The sequence below is a fragment of the Natator depressus genome, chromosome 3 (assembly GCF_965152275.1).
Source record: "Natator depressus isolate rNatDep1 chromosome 3, rNatDep2.hap1, whole genome shotgun sequence".
NCBI lineage: Eukaryota > Metazoa > Chordata > Testudines > Cheloniidae > Natator > Natator depressus.
In genome coordinates this window covers 203971754-203996541 of record NC_134236.1, presented here as the reverse complement: position 1 = coordinate 203996541, position 24788 = coordinate 203971754, and the positions used below count along the sequence as shown (strand labels likewise).

The following is a 24788-nucleotide window of genomic DNA, read 5'->3' as shown; positions in this document are numbered from 1 at the left end:
GGGCAGGTAGCTTTTGCTGTGTATCTGCGGCACAATAGGGCAAACTAAATGCAGGTTCTTGTATCCTTGGGCAGTGCGCTCAGTGCTGGAAAGGGGCACCAAATCTGAGAGCAAGTGAGGCACAGCTGTTCTCTGATGGCAACTCGCCTGCTGCTGACCCAATGTGCAGAACCTATCCTAAGTGGCCAGAGAAAAAGGACACGAACGGAAGGCATTTCAGCTCACTCTAGTTGTACCACATGGTTGAGGTCAAATCCTGATCCCTCTGAACTCAAACAACAACATCCCATAAGCAATCTGGGGGAGGGAACATCTTTTTGTTCTGTGTTTGCACAGATCCTAGCACAATGGGGTTCTGGTCCATGACTGGGGCTCTAACATGCTACCACAATTAATAACTATTATTATTGTTATTTTATAGATATTGCCACAAAGTACAATATGTTCTCAGCCTTAACTCATTAAGGAAACATTTTGCCTGGGTATTTTCTTTGTTTTTACTGAAGTGGGAAAAGGTATTATTTTTATGCTAGTATAAACCAAAATGGCAGAACTGTTGTTTGTTGAAACTTTTGTCAAATCTATAGTTCAAGACTGCTCGTGAGAAATGCAGCAGGCCCACGGGGCTTTCAATTTTCAGGCAGAACTCAGGAATTAATAAAAATGATCCAAAAATATTTCACAGTTCAAATACAGAAACCCTTTTCTGACTCTCTTATTTCAGTGGGTCCAGAAAGGCAGAAGCTCAGAAAGTGATGAGAAACCTGAGACCCTTGCAGTAGATTTCAGAGTAGCAGCCATGTTAGTCTGTATCCACAAAAAGAAAAGGAGGACTTGTGGCACCTTAGAGACTAACAAATTTATTGGAGCATAAGCTTTCGTGAGCTTATGCTCCAATAAATTTGTTAGTCTCTAAGATGCCACAAGTCCTCCTTTTCTCCTTGCAATAGAGTTTTACTCCAACTTCATATGTATTATTTGTATTATTGTCGCACCTAGGAGCTCTTGTCATGAAACAGCACCCCCTAGTGCTAGGCACTTTACAAACACAGAACAAAAACCACAGTCCTTGCCCCCAAAGAGTTTACTGTCTACGCTGGTAAAAACAATGCGGTGTGTGAGCTAGTACTGCAGATTAGCGTGTGAAACAACACTGGAGATTTTCAGTCAGTCATTTCTTGGCTACTAGTGGCCAGTTGCCAGATAAACATTGAAACAATTTTCAAAAAGTGAAGAAACATCTCTTCTCTCAAACGACTTGTCTGAGTAACCACAAAGTTTCAAAATAAAAAAGCCACCCAGACATGAGAAATGTCACGCAGAAAGGAATTATTTGTAGAGAAGTGTGCGTAAACAAATCCATAACTGAAACTCTCTTATTTGTGTTTCTAATCCTGATGTCAGCTGGTTACCTGAATGACTAAGGCCTGGTCTACGCTTAATTTTTTTCTGGACTATGTCAGTAAGGGGTGTGATTTTCTGCAGACGTAGCTATGATGGTTAAGGCCACAGAGTAGACACAATTATATGCTTGTATTGCTTATTTCACTTCCTCAAACCAGAATAAAATATATTGGCATAAGCACTTTTATACCAGCATGTAACAGGATCAGCTCTCTCCTTTGCGCCCCCTCATGACCTGTATGCATGCACGCTGGGCCAGAGGGGACCGGCTCTGCAATACCATACCACAATTTCCCCTTTGGTTTAGGGTCCCTTAGGAATGCCACACAGTCCAAAGATGGAAGAAGTCCCTTCCTGGGGTTCTACCTTGAGTCCAAATAAACTGAGAAATAAAGTCTCTTCCATCCAGACCTCAGCTGGGCCCTGCCCCTGCTCCCTGAGGGACTGTCTCATCCTGCTCAGTACCCAGCCTGAGCCAGGAAAGCTAATGGTCCAACCAGCTGACCAAACTCAGCGATGAGTCCGCCTGACGCACCTTGTGCATACGCTAAGATCCTGCTCCCTGAGCAGCTGGAGAAGACACAAGGCCTGTCTTGCCTTCTCCCTCCTCTGTGCTCCAGCCTCTGGCTCTCAGGCAGAGCTGACGCTGGGCATAAGAATGTCCACAGAAGGAGTCATTCTGGTATAACTATAGCAGTATAATTATAGTGGTATAACTGGAAATATCTCCCATATAGACAAACCCTGATCTGAAATGAGAGGGTCTACACAGAGGTTTGTAAACATAATGGGCCAGACCCTCAGCTGCTGTAAATTGGTGTAGCTCCATTGAAATTAATACCAGTTTACACAAGCTCAGGAGCTGACTAAGAAGAGCAGCAGCAGTTCAATCTTGATCCAGAGCAGTAATTTTAGCTGGCAGAAACAGCTGTCTAATACAAGGAAAACCCCAGTTTGCAGAAGTGGCAAGAGCACACGCATAGCTCCCTAACTGCAAATCAATTTTAGGGCTCAGGAAAGGAAGTGCATGAGTGACCACTCCCTTACCTCAACTGGGGGTAGCAGAAAAACTCGAGCTGTTTTCCTGCTGCTGCGTTTCTGTGGTGCTCACTGGATGACGACTGTAATTAGCGCTCTGTATGGAATTCTGAACTGCATCATTTGTAGAACTGCTCTCACTCTCTGCTGGGAGCATGTCTCTGTGTGCACTGCCCCAGTGAAGGGAAGCCTAGACTAAGAAGTTTCAGGGAAGGTGTTCTCCAAGGATGGGATGCACACAACTGGAAATGGACCTGCGTCCACTGTAACTACACTGCCATCTGGTGGTGTGGATTACAAACAGGCCAGCTCTTCTATATTCCCCTTCATCTCAATCCCTGACAATACAGAACCATCCCTTGTAGTTTAATTACTAGCAAACGTGAGTGAGGATTATTCAGAATGATACAAACAAGCAGCATGACTTACTGGAACAGTTACCTTTCTTTAGTAATACCACTGTGGCATCACAATTGCTGTTATCATCCATTTCTGTGTTATTTGATAATCCATTCACCATATTTGCAGCATTTTTTGTCTTCCTTTCAAAGCAGTGATGTAAGGAGGAATTAAACCTATGCAAAGAAAACAAACACCTGCTGTATCTCTGTTCCCTATATGCAGCTTTCCCAACAGCCCGTCTTTTCTTGAGCCAGACCACGTATGACCAAACTATAGCATACTAGGGGGCAAGGAAGACCCTGTGGTTTTAAAGAAATCTAGCCTTAGAATAGGACAGCTCTAGCTTAGTTACTTGCAAAACAATCTCTGTGTCCTCAAACATGAAAGTCCATAAAACATCATGTGTAAAAAGTATCCTGGATGCTAAAACAAATACAGATTGTAATTCTGTTACACCATCCAGCCATGTCAGTGGAATCAGCCTCTTGGTCAAAAGATGGATGGTTCAGGGGTCAGGGTGCAAGCCTGACACTCACCAGACTTGGGTTTAATTCTCTGATCCTCCCCATATTTTCTGTGTGACCATGAGCAAGTCACTTGGTCTTTCTGTGCCTTGGTTTCCCGACCAATACCCTAAAGATAATAGCACCGGCCTACTTCACAGAGGTGTTGTGAGGATAAATACATCAAAGATTGCCAGGTGCTCAGACACTATGTAATGGGAGCTAGAGAAGTACCTGGGCTAGATGGCATTATAGAAACCCTTCTCCGCCTCTTACTGCTCTTGAATTACTTTGCAGACTCTGAAAGCACATCACAAAGCAGAGCCCTGCATTTTAAATAGGCCAAGGGCATATTTGACTTACTTCATGATCAGGATGTAAATGAAGTACATCAGCACTAGGACGAGGGACTCCCACCTGCAAACAAAGGCAGATGAGGGACAAATCACAGGAGAGCAGAGAGAGGTCACCTGTGCCTGACGCACTCCCTGCTTTAGTCATTCAGTAAACCCACATGGAAATGTTCAATCCACTGGACATTGTAGTGCATATCCAGAAAGGGGGTTAAGAAGTAGGCTGCGCACAAAGCATGGGGATTCTAACTCCTACTCTGATCCTCCTTGGCCAAAAAATCAAAATCAACTACAAAAATAACGTCTAGCTGTGCAACCACTAAGCAACTTGGACACTTCGGGAAGGGCAGCCTGGGGCATGGGTGCAGTGGAGCGGGTGGAGATATTTTATGCCCGCTTTGCACAGTGTGAATGTTGACACATGGTGCAAAGCAACGGAGAATCAGGCCCATCCAGCTTCCAGAGCTGGTTTGAGAGCGCTACTGCTGCTGAGAAAAGAGACTGAACAAGCGGTAGCAGGAGCTCTTTCCAGCTCTCTCTCCATGCTGCTGCTGCGGCGACATAGCTGAGCCAGCAGGCACTGGACAAGCAGCTTTGCATGGTTTAAACTGCTAGTTAAATGTTATGAAAAGATTTTTTTTTTAGCAGTTTCTACTACAAAATAAAGGACATTTGTATTAAAATTAGCCAGCCCATGGCTTTTGGTACTTCTCACTATAGAGTCCCCCCACCAACCAGACCTTACATTTTGTAGCGTTTACTCTGACAAACCACTAGCCCCAGCAATAAGCATCACCACAGTTCTACACAATAAGACTCATTGTTCATTTTCTTTTAAGTCGAGCTCTGGCTTTTTGATCTCTTAGATTTAGCACTGACCATATTAATTCACTTTCCTTGTTTCTGACAGTCCAGCGCTCTGCTTCCCCGTTGACGTATTTCATTAAAAGGAAGCTGTTAAGTCTACTTTGCCCTCAAATGTAATTGTCGTTTAAAAAGAAAAACAAAAACCTCTGCAAAATTGTAAAAGTAAACATCCCAGGGGGAACAAATTACGCCCCCCGCAACTCCCTGCAACATTTTTAACCCAAACATTATAGAAAACCTGAAAATGAAGTATAACTGACTAATGTCATTGTCCGATCTGAGAGATAGACAGCAAGCAAACACAGTAAACAGCTGAAAGTAAATTAGATTTTTCTATTTTCAGCTTTACTAAGCTGCGGTGTTATTAATAACACATGTAAATGCATTCATTTAAATATACGATTTATAACTGGACAGTACCCCTTTAATGCTATCTTAGGTCATTTTATTTTTAACATCACCATTACAACGATACACCCCATTCAATTTCTTTTTAAAAGTTCAAACGTTTGGACAAAGTCAGGGAAGACATGCTGGAAGACATTTCTAATGCTCATGTTTCATAGCATCTCCCCTCTGGCTTTCACTGCCCCCTCCCAGTCGCTCTGACCTCACCCTGGCAGCAGATCTCTGACTAAGGGCCATGCTGTATTGCCAGTCTGCCCACGTAGACACCACAGCCCTCTGGGGGAGTGTATGCGGGTGGACAGAGGGTTCAGACTGACACCGCTGCCTCCTTGCATCAGGGGATGCTCTGAATGAACCTGTCCTGGGCATTCCTCCCTAGCTTAGAAAATGAGTTATGCCGGTCCACCTGCTAACTGGGTTTCCTGCTGAGCAGGAAATTGGTGCCTGAATTGCTCTGCAGAACTTTAGCTTTCCCTGCTCTCATTAACCCTGATTTTTCAGCTCCTGCAATATAATCAGAAAGTGACAGCTGGATACACTTACCAAGAAACGATTTCATCATAAATAAACTGTGGAGGAAATTAAAAAAAGGCACGTTATCCATGAAATGCGACAGCGTACATTCGTGCTGAAAATACCCCATTACGTGAACATGTGGCAAGGAGAGGCAGAATAATCTAATGATCAGAGCGAGAGACAGAGGCACAAGGCCTAAGTACCACGAGGGTGCTGTTTTCTTGGGCTCATTTAACTTCTCCGTCCCCCAGTCTGTCCCATCAATGGCATGGGGATGACAGTCTTACCCAAGTGCTCTTAGATTTTTGTATAAAAGGTGCAGTCAGAGCAAGTGTCCAAAGGATGTGAGTGATTTAATGGAGGTAAAACACATGAAGTTATGTGGGAAACAGGGTGTCCCATGGAAATCATGTGATAAACATGTACCTTGGGGGGGGGGAGGGGCAGATCCCGGTGTAAATCAGCATCGCGCCAATGAAGTTAATGAAGCTACATGCGTTTTACACCAGCTAAGAATCTGGCCCAGGGCCTGATTTTCATACGTGCTGAGCACCTACTATTCCAACTGAACTCAAAACACCGGTGAAAACCCAGCCTCACAATCATGTCACACAAAACCTTCCGGGGAAGGGAATATGTCTTTCTCCAAGTGTTGTATCTTTCTGAGTAACAATAACAGCATGTCACAAAAGTTGTTACATCTGACTTTTGTCAATTTATCCTTGGCGTCACTTTTTAAAAGGAGAAACTTCAAGGTTAGCTTTTCCTAGTCACCACTAGATGGCCCTCATGTTTCATAGCTTATTTCCAACAGGGCCTCTCGGAGATGGGAGATGAGAATGAAAGAGTGCCAGCGGATATCGGGCTGGTCACAGTCAGAGGTGCCAGTCTTTCCCTGCACTCTTACTTTAAATGGACATCTGCAATTTACTGGCTTCCCTGCTGGTTCCTCACTGTCACCCCCAACCACAGGCCTCATTTCAAAATCGTTTTCAGCCTGTGGAACGGTAGCACGTTGTAATGCGCCATGACAAGATGTTGTGGCAACACAATGTCAAGAAGATAGTTGGGCTTCCTTGGGTTGCTTATCCTGAAGTCTTCTGCCAAAGTGCCTGCTTTCTCCATCCCTTGGCGCCATCCAGCCTTCCTGTTCTGCTGAACATTCACATTGTGTAACATATTTTATGCTACCTGACAGCTAGCAAAGAGGCCCCATGGTTTTTTCCCTTTGGCTCAGTGTCAGACCACGGCTCTTGTTAGAGTGTGACCCTGTCAAGTCCAGAGCTGCGTAGGTGACATGCTTACAGTAACCTGGGACCAGGGCATCCTCCCAGAATAGCTGAGTGACAACACGCCACCACATCAGTGCCAAAGCTGTACTTCCCTGGGCCATGGGGCCTGCAGCCTCAGTCCATAGCCACCCTATAATTTGACATCCCAGGAAATGACCGTGTGTTGTACTTGGTTTCAACTTTTATTAGACGGGGGAAAACTTTAGCTCAGCCGTTCTAAAGCTTCATGGCTCTTTGTTTGCCCTCCTCTCTACACTACATGAAGAGATATAGTTTCATTAGGAAAACACCATCATGAAAAAGCACTGTGATGGTACCAGAGAACAACCAAAGGAAGGGGAAACCCCAGTGAAACACCGCCTGTAGCCTGTACACTCTGTAAAGAGCAAACCTCTCTTTGTTTGTAATGTACATCAGTAATACTGGTTATCAGAAGATAATGTGGCTGTGATATATCATGCACACCACAGGTTATTGCTCATACTCACCAGAGTTTTATGTGCCAACAATAGTTTCAGGCTACGATGTTTTGGTGTGACAGGACACGCAAGCACGCACACTCATCTTTGCAAATAAAAATGAAAATAAGCCATAGGACATGTGTTTTCGCCTAACAACTTTGACAGTTGCCCAGATCCTCAAAGATATTTAGGTGCCTAACTCCCATGGGTATCAGTGGAAGTTAGGAACCTAAATACCTTTGAGGATTTGGGCTAGTGTCCCTTTAAAATTTGGAATTGTTGAATTTTTTCATTCTAATGCATGACAAAGAATAACTTTGGAACAGTTTGAGAAATTAGATGTTGTTTTGCCAAGCTCTAATTAAAAGAAGGTCTTGGTGGATTTTTTATTTGGAAAAGAGTTATAGAGCCAACATTGGTGTAAATGAAGCCAACCCAGTTTACATCTAACCCCTGGATTTTTAAGTGATTTAATGTTAAACCCGTAACTTAAAAATACTCAATATCAATGGGAACATATTTATTTGCCAACAGACACATATATGGTTAGGCAAAACAATGGTGGAGCATACACATCCATGAGAGCATCACAGTCTATTTGTTAAAAGAACAAACATGGGATACCTTCCACACACAACATCATCCATTATAGAAGATCCCATATTGTGCTAGAAGTTAAGCATGTGCTTAAGTCCCATTTAAGTCAAAGGGATTTCTTATAAAGCACATACTTATGTGTTTTGCTGAGCATGGATGGACTTGTGTTCTTAAGTCCTTTGTTGAACTGGGACCTACATGTGTTTGGACATTTCTTGTTTTTACACATTCATGTCTCAAAATTAACAATAATCATATGGGATTTATTTATTCTAACCCAAGAAAATTTACTTCCTTCTTTCAATGATCAAGAAGCCCATTTTATCTCATAGAAAAAGTGGCTAAGGGAACATTCATATGACTGGTAGAGTAAGGTGACCAGATAGCAACTGTGAAAAAACAGGATGTGGGGAGGGGGGGTAATAGGCACCTATATAAGAAATAGTCCTAAAAAATGGGACTGTCCCTTTTAAAACGGGACATCTGGTCATCCTATGGTAGAGCAAGAATGATCAGTTATAAGTGTAACTAGCCTGCACCTGCATTTTGTGAAATTGACCACTTTTCTCTTTTCTTCTCTATGCCATTCATCTAGTTATTTTCATGGTTAATGTAAAATAAATGTTCATTTCAGCATAACAGTGTCTTTCGAAGGCAAGAGAGAAACTGGTTCACTTCAAATCACAGAGCAGCCATTAAAAGGGACCATGTCATGATTAATGTCTGTCCTTAACTCACCTTGCATGGGCATGGGCCTGAAGACAATGCATTGTCTTCACTCATCTCACAGGAGCGTGAGGAGGCTGACTCATTACAGCGGGTACGTGCCTCGCAAAAGGAAGGTGCGACACAGGTACCATTTATGATCAGTACGATTTCAAGCAGGGAGCACAGCACGGAACTGGAACAGCATCTAAAGACGTGTGTGTGTGTGTGTGTGTGTGTGTGTGTGTGTGTGTGTGTGTGTGTGTGTGTGTGTGTGTGTGTGTGAAATCCTCATCTTGCTGGAGTAAATGGGAGTTTTGCCTTTTACTTCCGTGGGCCATGATTTCACCCTGGGAGCTTATGATAAGGAGGCTTCTATGTTCCTCCGCGACTGAGTGATACTATTTAAAATTCAGGCATTAAACACTACAGGATGGAGCGCTTAAGGGTGCTGCATGTGTAACCAACCTGATGCAAAACCTCAAAAGCAAAGCCACCTAGCAGGACATCCTTTATTCCTTCACCCATCGGCACACAACCACACCCCTACACTGTAGACTGCACACAGCCCTCACTCTGCTTCAGTGTGAGCCTAGACTTCCCCCCATTTCCTTCCCCGAACTATCTACCACCAAAGTAATCAGAGTGGGCGTCCCTTTGGTATAGTTCTGAGGCAGCATCCACTTGCTTCTGGGGTAGGGGGGGTCTGGAAGGCCAGCATCCCTTGTGGGGCAGAGTTAAGGTGACAGTGCATTGTTTATCAGGTGGTTGTCTCTAGGTGGAGGTGGGGTCTTAGAGGGGAGGAAGGCAGCCTACCTATTTTAAGAACCAAACAAGTGCTACCACTGAAATCTGACTCTGTTTGACCTAACAAGATCTTTTAATACCACAGGAGAAAATGTCAAGCAGAGGGGTTAAATATTTTAATTGTTTTTCCTTTCTCCCCGTACCCCCATTTCCCTTTATGTGCATTTAACAAATGGTAATTGACATAGCCCTGTTGATAGCAAGGAGCTGCCGAGGATTGGGCTTGACTCTGGGCAAGTGGGGTACAGAATCTAACCTGAGGCCCAGGAAGGAATGATAATATCCTAGTACTTTGGAGTGAAGATCCCAAGGAACAGAACTTTTGTAGTTCTGTAGCCATGAAGAATAGCCCTCCATGGAAGACATTTGTGATGGAAGAGAGAAGGAACCAGAATGAAATAGTAATATATACCTTGTTTACAGGTACCAGAGAGTTTTGATTAATGATCTGTCTGAGTTTCTTGCTATATACCTAGTTTAAGGAATATTCTAGATATGACACAAAAGGTATGACTGTATCAGGCCACTGTTAGGATGCCGAGAAGCATCCAAAAATAAAGCTGTCATGCCCTGTGAGCAGAAAGACCACTGGAAGGTTTTTTTTAAAAAAAACAACCCCAGCCCCGCTCCCCTGACTGATTTGCAACTGTTCTGCAAATGAAATACACAATCCAAACACTATCAGGTTGGAAGCAAAGTGGCTTTCCATAGCCACTCTTCCTTTGGATTAAAAATAAACAAATAAATAAATCAAATAGCTGGGATGTTTCATGCGTGCCTTTCTGCCCTTAGGAGGTAATTTTTTACAATATATGGGGTTGCTGGTTTATTGTTCAAAAGCCACTTTCTTGTGCTTTATTATTCTCAAGCCATGGAAGTTACAAAGCAGCCTTTGTTGGTTTCACACATCATTACTGTCAATTACATTGCTTTTATTCTTGCCTGGGTGTTGAGGTATGCATTAGATTGAAGACAAGCTATTTTTCATACATTGCAGAAGGCTGACCTTGCAGTGTTGAAATTACAAAGCACAAACAAGTTGAGGCAAACTCTTTGCTGGAAGTCTCAGGGGGAGGGGCTAGCTATGCACATGAAATATGTACCTAGTATGCAGGCACATGCATGCAACGGCAAAAGAAAATACAGCCAGGAAACTTTAATGTTGCCGAATTACAGTCACACGAATTCTGGAATTGCAAATGTTCATCTTCTCACCACAATGCTGACTTGACCTTACAAACGTATTAAAGTGAACACAAGAAGATCTCACTCTCCCCTTCCCCTCTTTAGTAGGGAATAGTTTATTTTAGGCTACATGTCCAAGATGACAGTAATGTATAGATGAAAACAACATTTATGCAAAATGCAGCTTTGCTCTGGGAATCGTAACTTTTGAATTTCCTGACTTTGTGCGAGTTTGGATGAAACTGTGCCATTTAACTGCTGTCATTTTCACATTTCAATTCTTATGCGAGCATCGTTTCCCTTTGTGGCCTGATTTTCAGCAGCTCTGAGCACTTACACTTCCCACCGTATGGGATAGGAGCTGAACAGCGAGCACTGTTGATAATCAGGCCATTGGCTTCTAAATTCACGTTTAGGGTGCTATATAAGTGGCCTGATTGTCACAACTGCTAAATATTTTGGAGAATTATAACAACTAGTCACAAGGTGTTATCAATGAAACCATCTTGCAACCTCACTGGTAGGGTTTACCACCAATACCCACTAAACCCCATGCATCTGTGTACATGTATATGACTTATTGTAACATTTTGTATTCATGAATTGATTTCCTAACCACTGGGGCAAAGCATGTCCCTTCTTGAGTATGGAGGGCTTCTTGGTAGCAGAGCCAGAGGACCAAGGGGATGTGGGGCGGGCGGGGTGGGGGGCATGACTCAAATTTGAGGTAGGAAATGCACAGATCCTTCCATCCTCTCCTCACATAAGGAACGAAATAGGACTAAGCATCCACTCCATGGCCTGACTGGAGGCCAGACCTCTGGGAGTACATCTACACTACAGCGGGGAGCAAGCCTCCCAGCCTGGGTAGACAGACTTGAGCTAGCAGGACTTGTGCTCATGAATTTCTGAGCGTATGGGGGGTCCGAGATTGAGTGGCAAGCCCAAGCCTCCACTGGTGCCCCAACATCCACACAGCTATTTTCAGTGGGCTAATGTGAGCCCCACTAACACAAGTCTGTCTACCCGGCTGGGAGGCTCTCTCCCAGCCGCAGTACAGATGTACTCTGGGTTTCAGAGTTACCACCCCATTGAGATGAATGGTGCTGTTCACTCCTCTCAGAGCTATTGTTTCATGCTCTCTGCAGACTCAAGCGAGCACTGCTGTATCGATTACACCTGTGTTGTGTTTTTAAGCTTTCCTCCACAACCAGGAAGGCTAGAAGCAGCTTTTTTTTTTTTTTTTTGTAATTGAGGTTTGGCCGTGACATGACTCCTGGAGCCAGGGCACAAAATTATAGTGCCTACGTCTTAATCTGCCCCCAGTGACAATCCTGATGCGGACCATAGGACACACTTAGCTTTCCTGAGCAGAAGCACCGTTATAATAGCCTTCAAAAACTTACCACAATGAGTGCAACAACAGACAGTATGTAGTAGGTTGAATCTCGCAGCAGACTCCATGATGACAGTGCAACCACCTGAGAAAATACGCAAAAAGGAGGAGTGAGCCAGGCTCTCGTCGTCACAAGTTCTCTGTGTCAAAGGATGGACTGTCATTTCACAGTGCAAGCTGGCCCCATACATTAGTATGTGATATGAGAAATCCAAGTTTAGGAATCCACTGCATTTCTGAGACCGCTGTCCAGAGGCACAAAAAGGCCAGAGGTGAGACTGAATCTCTGGCACCTAAAGGTGGCAAAGTCATGGTAATGGACAGCACTTGCATTGCTTATCCACGGTCACATTCTGCCCTCAGTTACTTCTAGGCAGGTCTAATCATCCCTATGTATCAGAAGGCTTTTTAATAGCTGTAACTGAAGGCAGAACTTGGGCCCAAATTGTTTGGTTAGGAGAAAGTCACAGTTCTAGAGTCCTGTAAGACATGTGGGTGGTGGAGGGATTGAGGGCCCAATCCTTTGAGGTACTGATCTTCTGTTAAAAACCCTGCAAGCCCCCAGAGAGAGCTTTCGGCACCTTGTGTGACGGGCTCAGCACCACACAAGATCCGATTTTAAAGGCGAAACGCGGGGAATGTTTATATTTTAAAATGGAAAGGCATACAGATAGAAAACTGGGAGGATGCAGGGAGCCCTGGTTCTCTGCTGCCTTCCACCTTGCAGAGCCATTTACATGAGAGCGTCTCAAACTTTTCGGGCTCAGGACCCATTTGTTAAAGTTGAGGGCCTGTCGCAACCCAGTAAATAGGCTGGAGGTGAGGTGTTGAGTCCTGGCCCTAGCGGGCGGGGCGGGAGGCCTGGGGGTCTTTGTTGCAGATCCCACCCTGCAGTCACCCCGCAGCAGCGGCTCCTGCAGTTCCTGGTCCTGTAGGGCTGGCCAGGCTTGGCTGCTCACTCTGGGTGTTGCAACCTTTGTGGCTGCAGTGCTGCTTAGATGTGGCCTTGAACTACCTTGTGTCGGAGGGCAGCTGGGCCAAATCTGTGAGAGCACAGTTGTGACCTGGTGCATGGACTCACAGTGCTACTCATTCAAGTTGGACCCAGCCCCCCCCGCATCTTCCTGACTGAGGGATGGCTGGGCCAAATCTGAGTGGTGTTGTAACCCTGCAGATTGCAACGCCCAGAATAGGGAGCTCAGTCCAGCCAATCCTGATGGACCGGAGCCGTCACGTGAACCTTTTGAAATGTTCTGCTTCCCCCCACACCCAGTTTTGGGATGTGATCCCCGGATTGAGAAACACAGACTAACACTGTACAGAAAGCACCTCCCACCCTAGGCTCTCCAAGCATTCACCAACATTCATTAATTTAACTTCAGAAGAGAGCTGTGAGGAAGGCAAGCATTACTATATCCCTCTGGCAGAGGGATGAGCTGAAGCACAGAGGACTTACTAAGTACTTGTCATTTTGTGAAGAGCCCACAAAAGTAGTTCTGCTCCAATGCATCTGAGATGCAGCACAGTGTGGAGAGGGGCTGCCTTCTGTAGACCTCTGAAAGTGCACCATGCTGGGCATGTTGGTGGTGTGTTGCCAAACACCTTCAGACCACACGATTGGTGCACAACAGTCAACTAGTTACACACTCTAGATGGGATTTTCAAAAGAGTGCAAGTAATTTAGGCACACAAGGCACAGTGAAAGTCAATGGGATTCAGGAGCACAACGATCAGTGACAGTCAATCTGATTTGTACTTCTAAAAGTCATTTAGACACTTTGAAAACCACAACCATTCTTCACAAATGTTTGCAAACCAACAGAGTTTGAAGTCCTGGACAGTGCAACTCTCTTTTCATGTTTTTTCCCCCAACTTTTTAAATATCTCTCTCTCTCTCTCTCTCAAAAAAAAAAAAAAAAAAAAAAAAAAGGAAATTTCATACAAAATACTGTGTTAAGGTTGCAAAACACTTAAAGCACTGAAAAATCAGGAAAGCACTAAGTAACATAACCTTAACTCTGCCTCTTAGTGCATAACTAGTACAATATAACATAAAGATGACTTTTCCTAAACACTTAGATACTTAAGTAGACTCTTGTAAGGCTGTGTATTATTACTTTCAGTAGGGCAGGAAAACAGAAGTCATGAAAGTCAGAGTTTAAGGCCAAATGGAACACCAGATGATTTAGTCTGACATCCTGTATATCACAGGCCACCACCACCCAACAACCAAAATTAGACCAAACTGTTACAGCCCACAGGAGACTACACTATCATGTGCCACAGGCAGAGAATAAGAGGGACTATGTTGCACCAATGCCCGAGTTCCCCCCAGTGGCAGGGAGCTGACTGAATGAGATATATCCAGATAATCCTGACAAGTGATTTACACCCCATGCTGCAAAGGAAGGTAAAACCTCTCCCCCACCCCCAAGGTCACTGCCAACCTAACATGGGGGAAAATTCCTTCCTGACCCCACACATGGTGACCACTTAGACCCTGAGCATGTGCGCGAGAACCAGCCAGCCAAGCACCCTAGGGACAGGATGCTTGGTGCCACCTCACAGCACTGGCCCCGTCCAGTGTCCCATCTCCAACATGGCCATCTCTAATGATTCAGAGGACGGAGACCCAACCCAGAGTATACTGTATTTCTGTGGGGGGGTGGGATCTCATCTTGACCCCTCCAGATGTCTGGCTGAAACATGAGCTTTTAGGAACAGAAGGCATAAACTGGAAGTGAGCCCGAGGGCTGTTGAGCCCTGCCACCTACTATCACAAGCAATCAGGACATACAAGCACACTCATAAATTTGTCTAGCTTGCTCTTAAAACTAATTAAGTTGTTTGTCCCCACAACTCCTATTGGGAGGCTGTTCTAGAACCTCATGCCTCTGATGGGTAGAAACCTTCTTCTAATTTCCAGCCTCAATTTGTCCCTGGCCCATTTGTTCTTGTGCCAAAAATATTTTTTTTTAGCTTAAATAGCTCTTCATCTTCCCTAGTGTTTACGGTGAGCAATCCTATTCCCCTATCAGCCTTCTTTTTGCTAGGTTAAACAACCCATGTTTTTCCAGTCTCATAAGATCAACTCTCCATTCCCCTGGTCATCCTAGTAGCTCTTCTGCACCTGTTTGCTTGAATTCATTTCTCCTGAACATGGGTGACCAGAGCTGTACACAGCATTCCAGTTGAGATCTTACCAGTGCCACGTACAATGGCATTACTCCTTCTCTGTCTGTACTGGAAATGCCTCGCCTGATACATCCTAGGATCATATTTGCCTTTTCCACCATTGCATCATGTTGGTGGCTCATGGTGATCCTCTGTTCGACCAACACACCCAGGTCTTTCTTGTCCTCTCTTGCCCCAGCTTGTGGGAGACATTTTTATTATTAGATCCTAAGTGCATGACCTTACTATTGAATTTCATCTCATTTCTGTGACTCTGGTCTTCAAGGTCATCCAGTTATTCCTGTGTAATATTCTGATCCTCCTCTGTATTGACAATGCTTCCCAACTTTGTATCATCCGCCAATGATTTGCTGATGACAAGGTCATGTATATGAAATGAATACTGTATACCATATCAATAGGTGCTCCATATTAGTATATAGGATAGAGTGACAGTGAAAATTTGCTACAGATACAGACTACGTGGCATCTTATTGATTTCAATGGAGCACCATGAGATGCAGCGGTTTGTTTTCCATCAGAGAGCAGATTGCAGAATTGGAAGCTAAGTTTGCAGGGATATTAGCTTGTAGTTAACGGTGTTGGTCTCTGAATTAATCCTAATTAAGTCTGCAAAGTGCCTGGCTACAGAGTTAAATTAGAAGACACCTAAAACATTAAAGCTAGACAAATTCCAATTAGAAATAAGGCACACATTTTTAACAGTCAGACAAATCACTGAGCTCAGTGAAGGGGTAACCGGGTGAAATTCTCCGGCCTGTGTTATACAGGAGTCCAGACTTGGTGATCTAATCAAGCATAACAACGCAGAAGTTATGAGATGATATCAATGCAAGAACAACTGGATGAGTTAATCTGGAAATATCTAGCTCGAGTCCTTAGAGTAGGGATTACTTATCTTAGAAAGTGGTTGAATTTAAGATTCAGTTCTCGAGGAACACACACATTTTCAAACTGTGTGAAAGATCATTGAGAATATATTTATAATAGTTCTCAGAAGGAGAAAAGGCTTTCTTTAGCTAGGTCGCACCGGACAACACACTTGGGAAAGGATCAGATATACTGCTGAGTCTTATATTCAGAATCTCCTTTTTGGAAGGCTTATATTTAAAGCAGCAGAATTCGGTCACAATCAGAATTACAGTCCAAGGGCAAAAATCAGTGGAATTATCCCTCTAACACAAGGCCCTCACTTTTTTGACTACGCTATTGGTATTTTAGCTTTCATAGTCCATCCATTCTCCTGAACCTTGGGCATTTACTGGATGGTTTTTTAAACTTCTAACACAAGATAAAGACTAGCAATTGCAATTGCTCTATTTTGAGTTCTCCTTAGGAAAACTCTGCAATACGCATGCACAGTGGCTGTCATGCAAAAGGCAACATTTGTCAACAGTTATCTCACACTGCAGTATTTCCCTCTCTCGCGCTGTTGTCACTGCTGGCAAACGTTGACTTTAAATGGGGACCACTGCACTGAAGTGGCTGCATTCAATTTTAGAACCGCGAGAAGGGATTCTTTGAACTTCCGAAGGCCACGAGACACAGGCCTGTGACAGAAGCGGGGCATCGCTGTACAAGTGCAGGGGTAATTCTGATAGACATTGTTAGAGGAAGCCTTTACTCCACAGACATGGTCCTGCTTTCTGCCTGCCCACTTTGGGGGGAGCTAGCACCTTTCTAATGCTCTCTTCTGGCCTTAAAATCTATGAATAAAATTGGGAGAGGTGGCCATTCTGTGTACAGTACACAATGCACCCACAGTATTAAAATATATATGTCAGAGACGACCATGATCCTAAAAGACAGAAGGCTAATTTAGTTCTTGACTTTCTTAACTAAGAGCACTGATGGGGTGAATGACAAATGCTCATACAGCTGTTAACTTCTTCAATCAGCTAAAGTTTAACTATGATTATTTTTTCCACAGCCCCATAACTAATCTGTCTCCTTAAATCCTTATTTTCCATTTCTAGACGGTACGTCAGACATTCCCTTAATAAAATATGGTTTCCATCCACATCCCCGAGTCATGTTTCTTCATGAATTCAATCAAACCAAAAGAAATTTCATTTTCACTTTTCATTATCTGTAAAAACCCTTCTTTTCACAGAAGATTGAAGTGTAACTGTTTGCCCAGATTGCCAAAGATTACCCCTTAGAACACTGGGCATTTTGCAGCCTGCTGGCCCAAGGAATGTTCCAGAAGATGTAGGGCATGATTCTAATTTACACAAAGGCCTCTTTGCACCATTCAGGCAGTATAAAGGGGCCTTGTAACTGCAATCTACACCCAGTCTATGCCCTTTCGCCCACCACAGCCATGTAAAGAGACACAGTGAAAATGAGAATCAGGCTCTGAGTATTCACAGATTGCTAGCCTGCGCTGAAGTCCACGCTATCACATCTTCACTGCTATGGTTACCGGTGCTGGCTAGATTAAAGCTAGCATGGGCAGGCCTGTGCTACAATCACACCTTACACTGTGATGTAGATATACCCCCACAGTGTTTGTGTTATTCGTATGGCTGTCAGAAAGTTGTGATATTTTGGTTCAAAAGTTGCTGCCACTGTTTATTAAAGTTGCGGTTTGGGGTGCTGGTGTGTGTGTGTGTGAGGGTGCAGGACCTAAACACTTGTTTTGTAATTGACGAGAGGTTGGGTCCTTTACCTTCCAACAGGGGCTGGCTATCCTTCCATTTCTCCAGTCGCTAGGGTGGGGTGAGGGTGGGGCTGAGCCCCCACATCCTAGAGCTGGCCCCAGCTCAGACGGCTGGAGGCCCTGTGTGGGGCTGGCATAGCCCTGTGCTCAGTTGGAGGTACACGCCCCAACCCCCACCTGGCCCTCCCTGAGCCCATCCCGCAATGTGGCCAGGCAGCTATGGAAGGCGAAGTCCTCAAGGTTGTGCAGGAACCACTGCTGTTCAGCAGGCCTGGCCCATGCCACGTGACAGAGGCAGAATTGCTCCTGAGTGAAGTGCGAAGCCCACGGAGCTGGAGTACTGAGTGGGGTGAACCCCTGGAGAGCCTGACCCTGACCCACATGGGTCCCTGGCCCCACTCTCCGCCATCCCTGCCCCTAATGGGCAAGGATGGAGCGGTGGCTGGGGCAAATTTGCAAGTGGCATTTCGAAAGAGTTGCAGCGTGATTTGACAGTTGCGGTGAGTGTTAAAATTTGCTGTTTCTGCACCGGACTCATGGCCTGTGATTTTCAGCCTTCATTATTAGCAGCCCACTGTCCCCTCTGTATTATTAATTCCAGCATCAGCAGCATTTGAGCTTCAAACCCGCCCCTTATCCCCCACGGGCCAGCTACTTAAGTCTAAGACACCATCTCCCTTAAGCTAGAGATTTTGCTGTGTGGACAGGAGTTGCATTAAGGGCTGCACTCAAGTTATACCTCAAGCTAGCAGAGGCCATGAAGACAAGCCTTAAGAATAAAAGGACATGTAATACACGTTCAATTGACGATAAAACAGGATTGCTGCATAGTTCCTTTCACTCAGTACCTTTCAGAGCCACAGAAATTGGAAGGAATTCGGGTCACTGTGGGCCAATTTAGACAGGAACTAGGACTGTAGAAGAGAAAGGCCACTGAGTAATTCAGTCCTTGACTTCATTAGCTAATAGTCTCAAAAGGGCAGATTAAAAGCTGTCACGGGGCTGTAACATCTACAATCTGCTAAACTCTGCTCTATTTTTTCCACAGCCCTAGGACGTCCCCACAGTTGAACTGTATCCTCAAATCTTTATTTTCCATTTCTCGAGTGCACTTCAAACTTTCTGGGCTAGATCCTCCACTGGTGTACATCAGCACTGCTCTGGTGAAGTCAATGGAGCTGGGCCAATTTACACCAGCTTTATCTTTATAAATATGTTTTCCAGCCACATCCTCATGCTTGTGCAAGAATTCAATCAAATCAACAGTAGCTTCATTTTCATTCCACGTTATCTATATAAAGGGTCCCGTTTCAGAAAGCTGAAATAAAACAGGTCCCCGGAGTTCTCTGGTATTAACCCGTACATTACTGGCATTTTCCAGACTGCTAGCAAAACAAATTGTTTGAAATGTCATACGCTAAGGCCTCTTTAAATTGTGACTTTTTAAGTAGGTGTAAGTGTAATTCATGCTCACGTTCACGTCGCTTTATACTGCCAGAGCCGTGTAAAGAACGTTTATTTGAAATGAGATTCAGGCCCATGTGGTCGGTGGGCCAGATTCGATTTACACCAGTTGAAGGTCTGTCTCAGCATGTCTGTAGGTTATGATTGAAATACTCAAATTTAGGTACCTAGACGTATGTTCCTAAATCCATATTTAGGATCCTAGATAGTCTTTTTTGTTGGTTTTTGATTTTGTGTTTTCATTTTTACAAGCATTTTATAAAATTACATTCATTCTATTTAACTTTGTTCTTATGATGCTGTATATCATCTTGTGTGCTGTGATGGGCAGAATCAGGGCTGGGCATTTTATCCTATAATCATTTGCGTTACTTAGAGATGTTGTAACATTTCTATCATTTTCCAAATAAAGAAGTTTGTTGTTTGCCATGGAACCTCCATTTAATGAATGATCACTATACAGGGATAATACCCTGTATCAGCTGATTCACATAGGTTTTTCTGTGAACTCCTTATGTAAGCTTCATGGGTCCAATTCAGCCTGGGATCTGAAAGATCATGAACTGAATCATGCATCATCATATGTAATAACAATCCTGAAGGTCAAAATCGACCTTCATATACAGCTGTGCTATCCCACAGATGGTCAGATTCTGCCCTGCATCACACCTGAACAACCCCATTATCTCAAATGGGATTACAAACATGTACCCGATGGCAGACTGGAGATGCTTTAAGAGCTGGAAAGAACCTAGCTTCTGATGCCAAGTTGAGTGAGACCTATATAAGGAATTGGGCTTGTACGAGGAGTTCATATTTCACATAGGTCATGGCACATCTATGCTGCTATTGCAAAGTAAAGCCAAGATTCCCCTCCATCTGGGCTGGGGGTGGGGATGGCATAGGTTACAGCAGATTTATGCCTGATGAGAACCCCTCGACCCCAGGCAAATTCTCAGCAGGCCATATATGGCCAAATTCAGTCTCCTTTGTGCTGCTGGAGCAGTGCAATGGGATTGGGATGGGGGAGAGAATCTGGCCCTACATTTCTCTGTGAGATGAAGAATTTATTATAGGGTTCGGTCGAACTGTAACTATGACATTACAGATTGCTCAGTTAAAAATATATCCCTCTCCTTGTCTCTTTACAGTCAATCCCTAAAGAGTTACTGTGGAAAATGTAAAGGGCTGTTAGTTACATTTTTAAACATTTCACAGGCTGACACATACATCTTAATGTATCCAAGAGACAACTTAATTCCTGGTGTTGCCATTTAGGTTATGCACTGCAACCATAGTAACCAAACCAATATAAGCATCAAATTGTCAGTCCACCCAGCATGGAAAAGTTGCCCTATGGGGACTGATTACAAATGCTCCTGAAACCCATATCTGGCTCAGCAAGACCAAGCATCCCACGGTGAAGAAATCTTTGGCGAGCAACAGTGAGAGTAGGGACAGAAATGACGTGGAGAGGAAAACACTCTAGAAAAAGGAAAACAGGAAATGCCATTTTTTTTCTTTTCTTTTATCTAAAACATAGTTATTTATCTTGAACCTTTAGACCAGTGATATGCAGACCTCAGTGGTTCAGAAGCAAAATTAGTGATCAACATTACCCCAAAGATCCACGGTAGTGTGAATTCATTGTTTCATTTACGATAGTACTACGTATTCACATTTAAACAGTATGGCAGGGGAAATTATATAAAATTGTATACATAAAATTCTCACAGCAAAATGACTGACCAAGTATTATTATGTTATCAACTACAATTGGTTAATAACACAGTAAAAGCCTCCTGATTGGTCAATAACTTAGATGGGTTAATAATTAAATCACATGGTGTTTTAATATCATGTGCTGCCAAGAATCGCGGGAGACACATTGAGGAGGCACTTGCAGGGGAGGGGAGAAAGGGTGTATTTAGCAAGAAAGGAAGACCCTACATCCAGCCAGTGTCAAGACTCTCCAAGTCTTAATTATTACTGTCAAGTCCTCAAATGCATTGGACACTGCTGACAAAATCTCTGATCAAGAGTGCACGGGCACACGCACATCCCATAGGGACAATGTCTCGAAGAAGTCTGCGAACATTTTCTCCTTTGTCGGAGGAGAAAGAATGAAAGCAAGTTGAAAGACAGAGAGAGAGAGAGAGAAAACACTTAGTTTACTGGGCTCCCCTAGCTGAGATCTAATGCACAGCACTAATGTTTAGTTAATTTTACTTTAATTGCACAAGTTATTAACTCCTGAACCGGGGGCGTCACTAGGGGTCACAAGCATTGCTGATACTAGTAAAGCAAAGCACATGAGTACTGGAGACGACACCTAAAATTCAAAATGAATTCTCATGGACATAGATTTCAACCTGTAAACCAATCACTAGGGAGGCTCGCCGACCAGGTGAAGGAAAAAAAGTGATCTTTCCCACCGAAAGGCTCACAAGGGGCTCTGACCATCTCCTTCCAACGGCTGAAGGTTCTCTCATCCTGCAGACCTTGGTAGGTCCACAGAACAGAGGGAAATGTCCCCAGCCTGCTCCCTAGACACTGCTAAAGGCTTATTGGAAGGAGGAATCCCAAATGATCCTTAGGACTCTTCCATGCCTTAGGCTCATTGTGGGCTTTTCCAACCCACGAGCTTTAGGAAGGTCATCAGGGACTACCCCAAATCCCCAAGAACCACAGTATGCTTGGTAGCCAGGCTGGTAAATCTGACAAGCACCTGTTAACTCATCGGAGAATGGGGAGCCTGTTTGCCTACGGTATTTAACTAAATTTCAGTTGTGAGGCCATCTGTGAAGCCTCATTTTCTTCAAATTCTGCCAGTTACACCCGTGCATCCCCATTGAGAGAGGAACGGGGACAACAGAGGGACACAGGTGTAACTGAGGGCAATGTCTTTATTATACTAATGTAGATGCATGAGCTAGAAAGAGCAAACATCTCTCAGAGCCCAGGCTCAGACTGGAGGGCCGGTGGGCAAGCTGCTCTTTTATTCCTACACCGAGCAATCAGATATGGAAATCACTGAAACAGAAGAGATGTCGAACCCACCAGTGCTGTTTTTGCAAAGCCACTCCCCAGAGCAGAGCTGCACTTGAAAGGGCTACAAAAATCCCCCCTCCTCTGGTTCACCTTGTGCTGATGATTCTGTAAACTCAGCTGTTGCTGCTATCATGCTGTTAGCTGTAGAGTGCTCAAGATCTCTGGATTGCAGAAAACTCTCCCACCAATCCTTACCTGCAAGTACTATCATTGTATATATTACAGTAACACTAAGGGCATGTCTACACTGGAAAAAAAGACCCGCGCACATAGCCACAGCTGGCCCGGGTCAGGTGACTCAGGCTCGCAGGGCTGAGGGGCTAAACATTGCTCTGTAGACGTTTGAGCTTGGGCTAAGGCCCAGGCCCATGGTCCGAGAGCCTGGGATCCAGCCCAAGCCCAAATGCCTACACCGCAATTTTTAGCCCTGTAGATCAGGCCCAGTAAGCCTGAGTCAGCTGATCCGGGCCAGCTGCGGTTGTTTAATTGCACTAGAGATGTACCCTAAGAGGCCTAGCTGAGATCATCCCCTAGTATGCTAGGTGCTGTACCCACACCCACAGTAGGACAGTCCCTGGCCCAAAGAGCATGCAATATGAACAGCCCAAGGAAGCGTTATTATCCCCATTTTATAGATGGGGAACTGAGGCAGAGAGAGTAAATTACTTGCCCAAGATTACACAGTCTGTGGTGAGTCAGCACCTTACTCCAAGGCTTCTGAGTCTCATTCCAGTGTCTTATCCACATGGCCCTCTGTCTCCTCTATTTAGACACACCCCTCCATCACTCTTCCTGACTACTCCTTTCCTCCCAGCTGGGGCAGAAAACCCTCTTGCCAGACCCCAGCATTCTCACGAAGAAAGCTGGCCAGACTTGTTGTCCGATTTGCAGCTAGCTCCGTGTCTGAAACATATTTTGGTTTCCACTGGACCTGTCAGCCCTGTGTGTGCCACCGAAAGCTTACATGGCAGTGAGGTGTTTGTGGTGCAGAATGCAGTGGCTGGTAGTTAGCCCTTAGGTTAGTAACCACTAGAGCCTCACACCTGTCAGAGCTGGCTCATGAATGAGATGACACTGAATTTCAGCTGTTAGAAGGAATGGTAAGGCAAGCGGGGAAACAACAAAATATCTGGTAGACTTTGAAAGTGACAAGCAGCAGCTCTGTGTTGGAACAGCTCAGCCCAGGCATGTCTAGTAATAAGCATTTCAAAGTGACATGCAGAAAATGTAAGTAATGCAAGTAGAGCTGGGAGGAAACTGTCTTCCAATCCGACCAGTATTTTGGGGAGTTCAAAAAAAAAAAAGAGGTTCCCTCCCTGAATCGGGAGAAAGGTAAAATCTATTTCCACAAATGGGGAAAAAAAAATCAGTTTGGGTCAATTGAAACATTTTATAAGATAATTTCCTAACTGTTGTTTTGATCGGGACTATTTTATCCCTTTTAATAAAACCCTTTTTTTTTCACTCCAATCAGCTTAAACTTCAAAACCCAAAGTTGTTTTGAAGAGGAAAACCAGAATATTTTGTTTTTAAAATGTCAAAACAAAACATTTCCAAAACCTCAAAAAAAGGCAATTTTTCAATTTGGGAGATTAACTGAAACCAATCCTGTTTTGCTATAACAAACTTTGCGACTTGGTGTTTTTTGACGAAAAATTTTTGTTGAAAAATTCCCGACTGGCTCTAAATGAAAGGCACACACATCGTAACTAGAGAGAGTCTAGGAGGATGAAAATGATAACCAGTTACTGACAGCTTTGCTACTAGCAAGAACTTCGGATGACCATACAAAAACTACAAGGGTGCACAAAAGGAAAAGCAAGAGATTGTTCACTCTGGATTCCTTATACAAATAATAGGCCAGATTTGCTCCGCTCTGTTCCTCTGCTGGCTTAGGAGGTAGTAAGAATGGAGACTGTGCCTAATTTCCATGCTGGGATTACCCTGGCATAGGGGAATTACTAGTGGGTAGCGCTCACATAATTAGCACCCTCCCCAAATCTCTAGGCATAAAAGATGTATCAGGGTGAAGAAAGGATCAGAAGGGTGGGCAGGTGAACTGGCAATCCCTAAATGGAGCACAGTCCTTTATGGACCATAGTCAGTGGGTGCAGTTTAGAGCAGCCCACAGGCTGCTCTAACTTACACCTGTTGCTGGGCAGAGACTCTGACAGTCCCCTCCTCTGCTGCACCCAGAGAATCTGGGCCAGTAGCATAGCCAACTCCAGAAAATGGGGCAAATCACTACAGAATCTCTGATGCAAGCTGTAATATTTTATCTAAAGCTAGCATTCATATAAGGGATATTTGTGCATGCCGCTTCTGCTACCAAAAGTCTATAAAGCTGTACCGACAAGTGCACGCTCTTTGGTAAATAAGAGTATTTTTGCTGTTTAATTTGCTAGACGAAACAGGTGTTGGTTCACACTGTATCAAATATTACAAGCTTATCCAAGATCTTTGTATGAATGTACCACACACA

General features: G+C 44.2%; 1 protein-coding gene across 2 annotated transcripts in view; it reads right to left on the bottom strand.

Annotated features, from left to right (window-relative positions):
• Window positions 1-24788, bottom strand: part of SLC24A3 (solute carrier family 24 member 3) — a 331008-nt gene that overhangs the window by 46871 nt on the left and 259349 nt on the right. The window contains exons 7-10 of one of the 2 annotated variants that reach the window (XM_074949728.1): window positions 11945-12019; window positions 5519-5544; window positions 3711-3764; window positions 2872-3017 (exon numbers count right to left, since the gene is read on the bottom strand). In XM_074949728.1, the coding sequence (XP_074805829.1) occupies window positions 2872-3017; window positions 3711-3764; window positions 5519-5544; window positions 11945-12019 (301 nt within the window). The remainder of the gene's footprint in view (window positions 1-2871; window positions 3018-3710; window positions 3765-5518; window positions 5545-11944; window positions 12020-24788) is intronic. The other variant, XM_074949730.1, reaches the window with a different exon arrangement.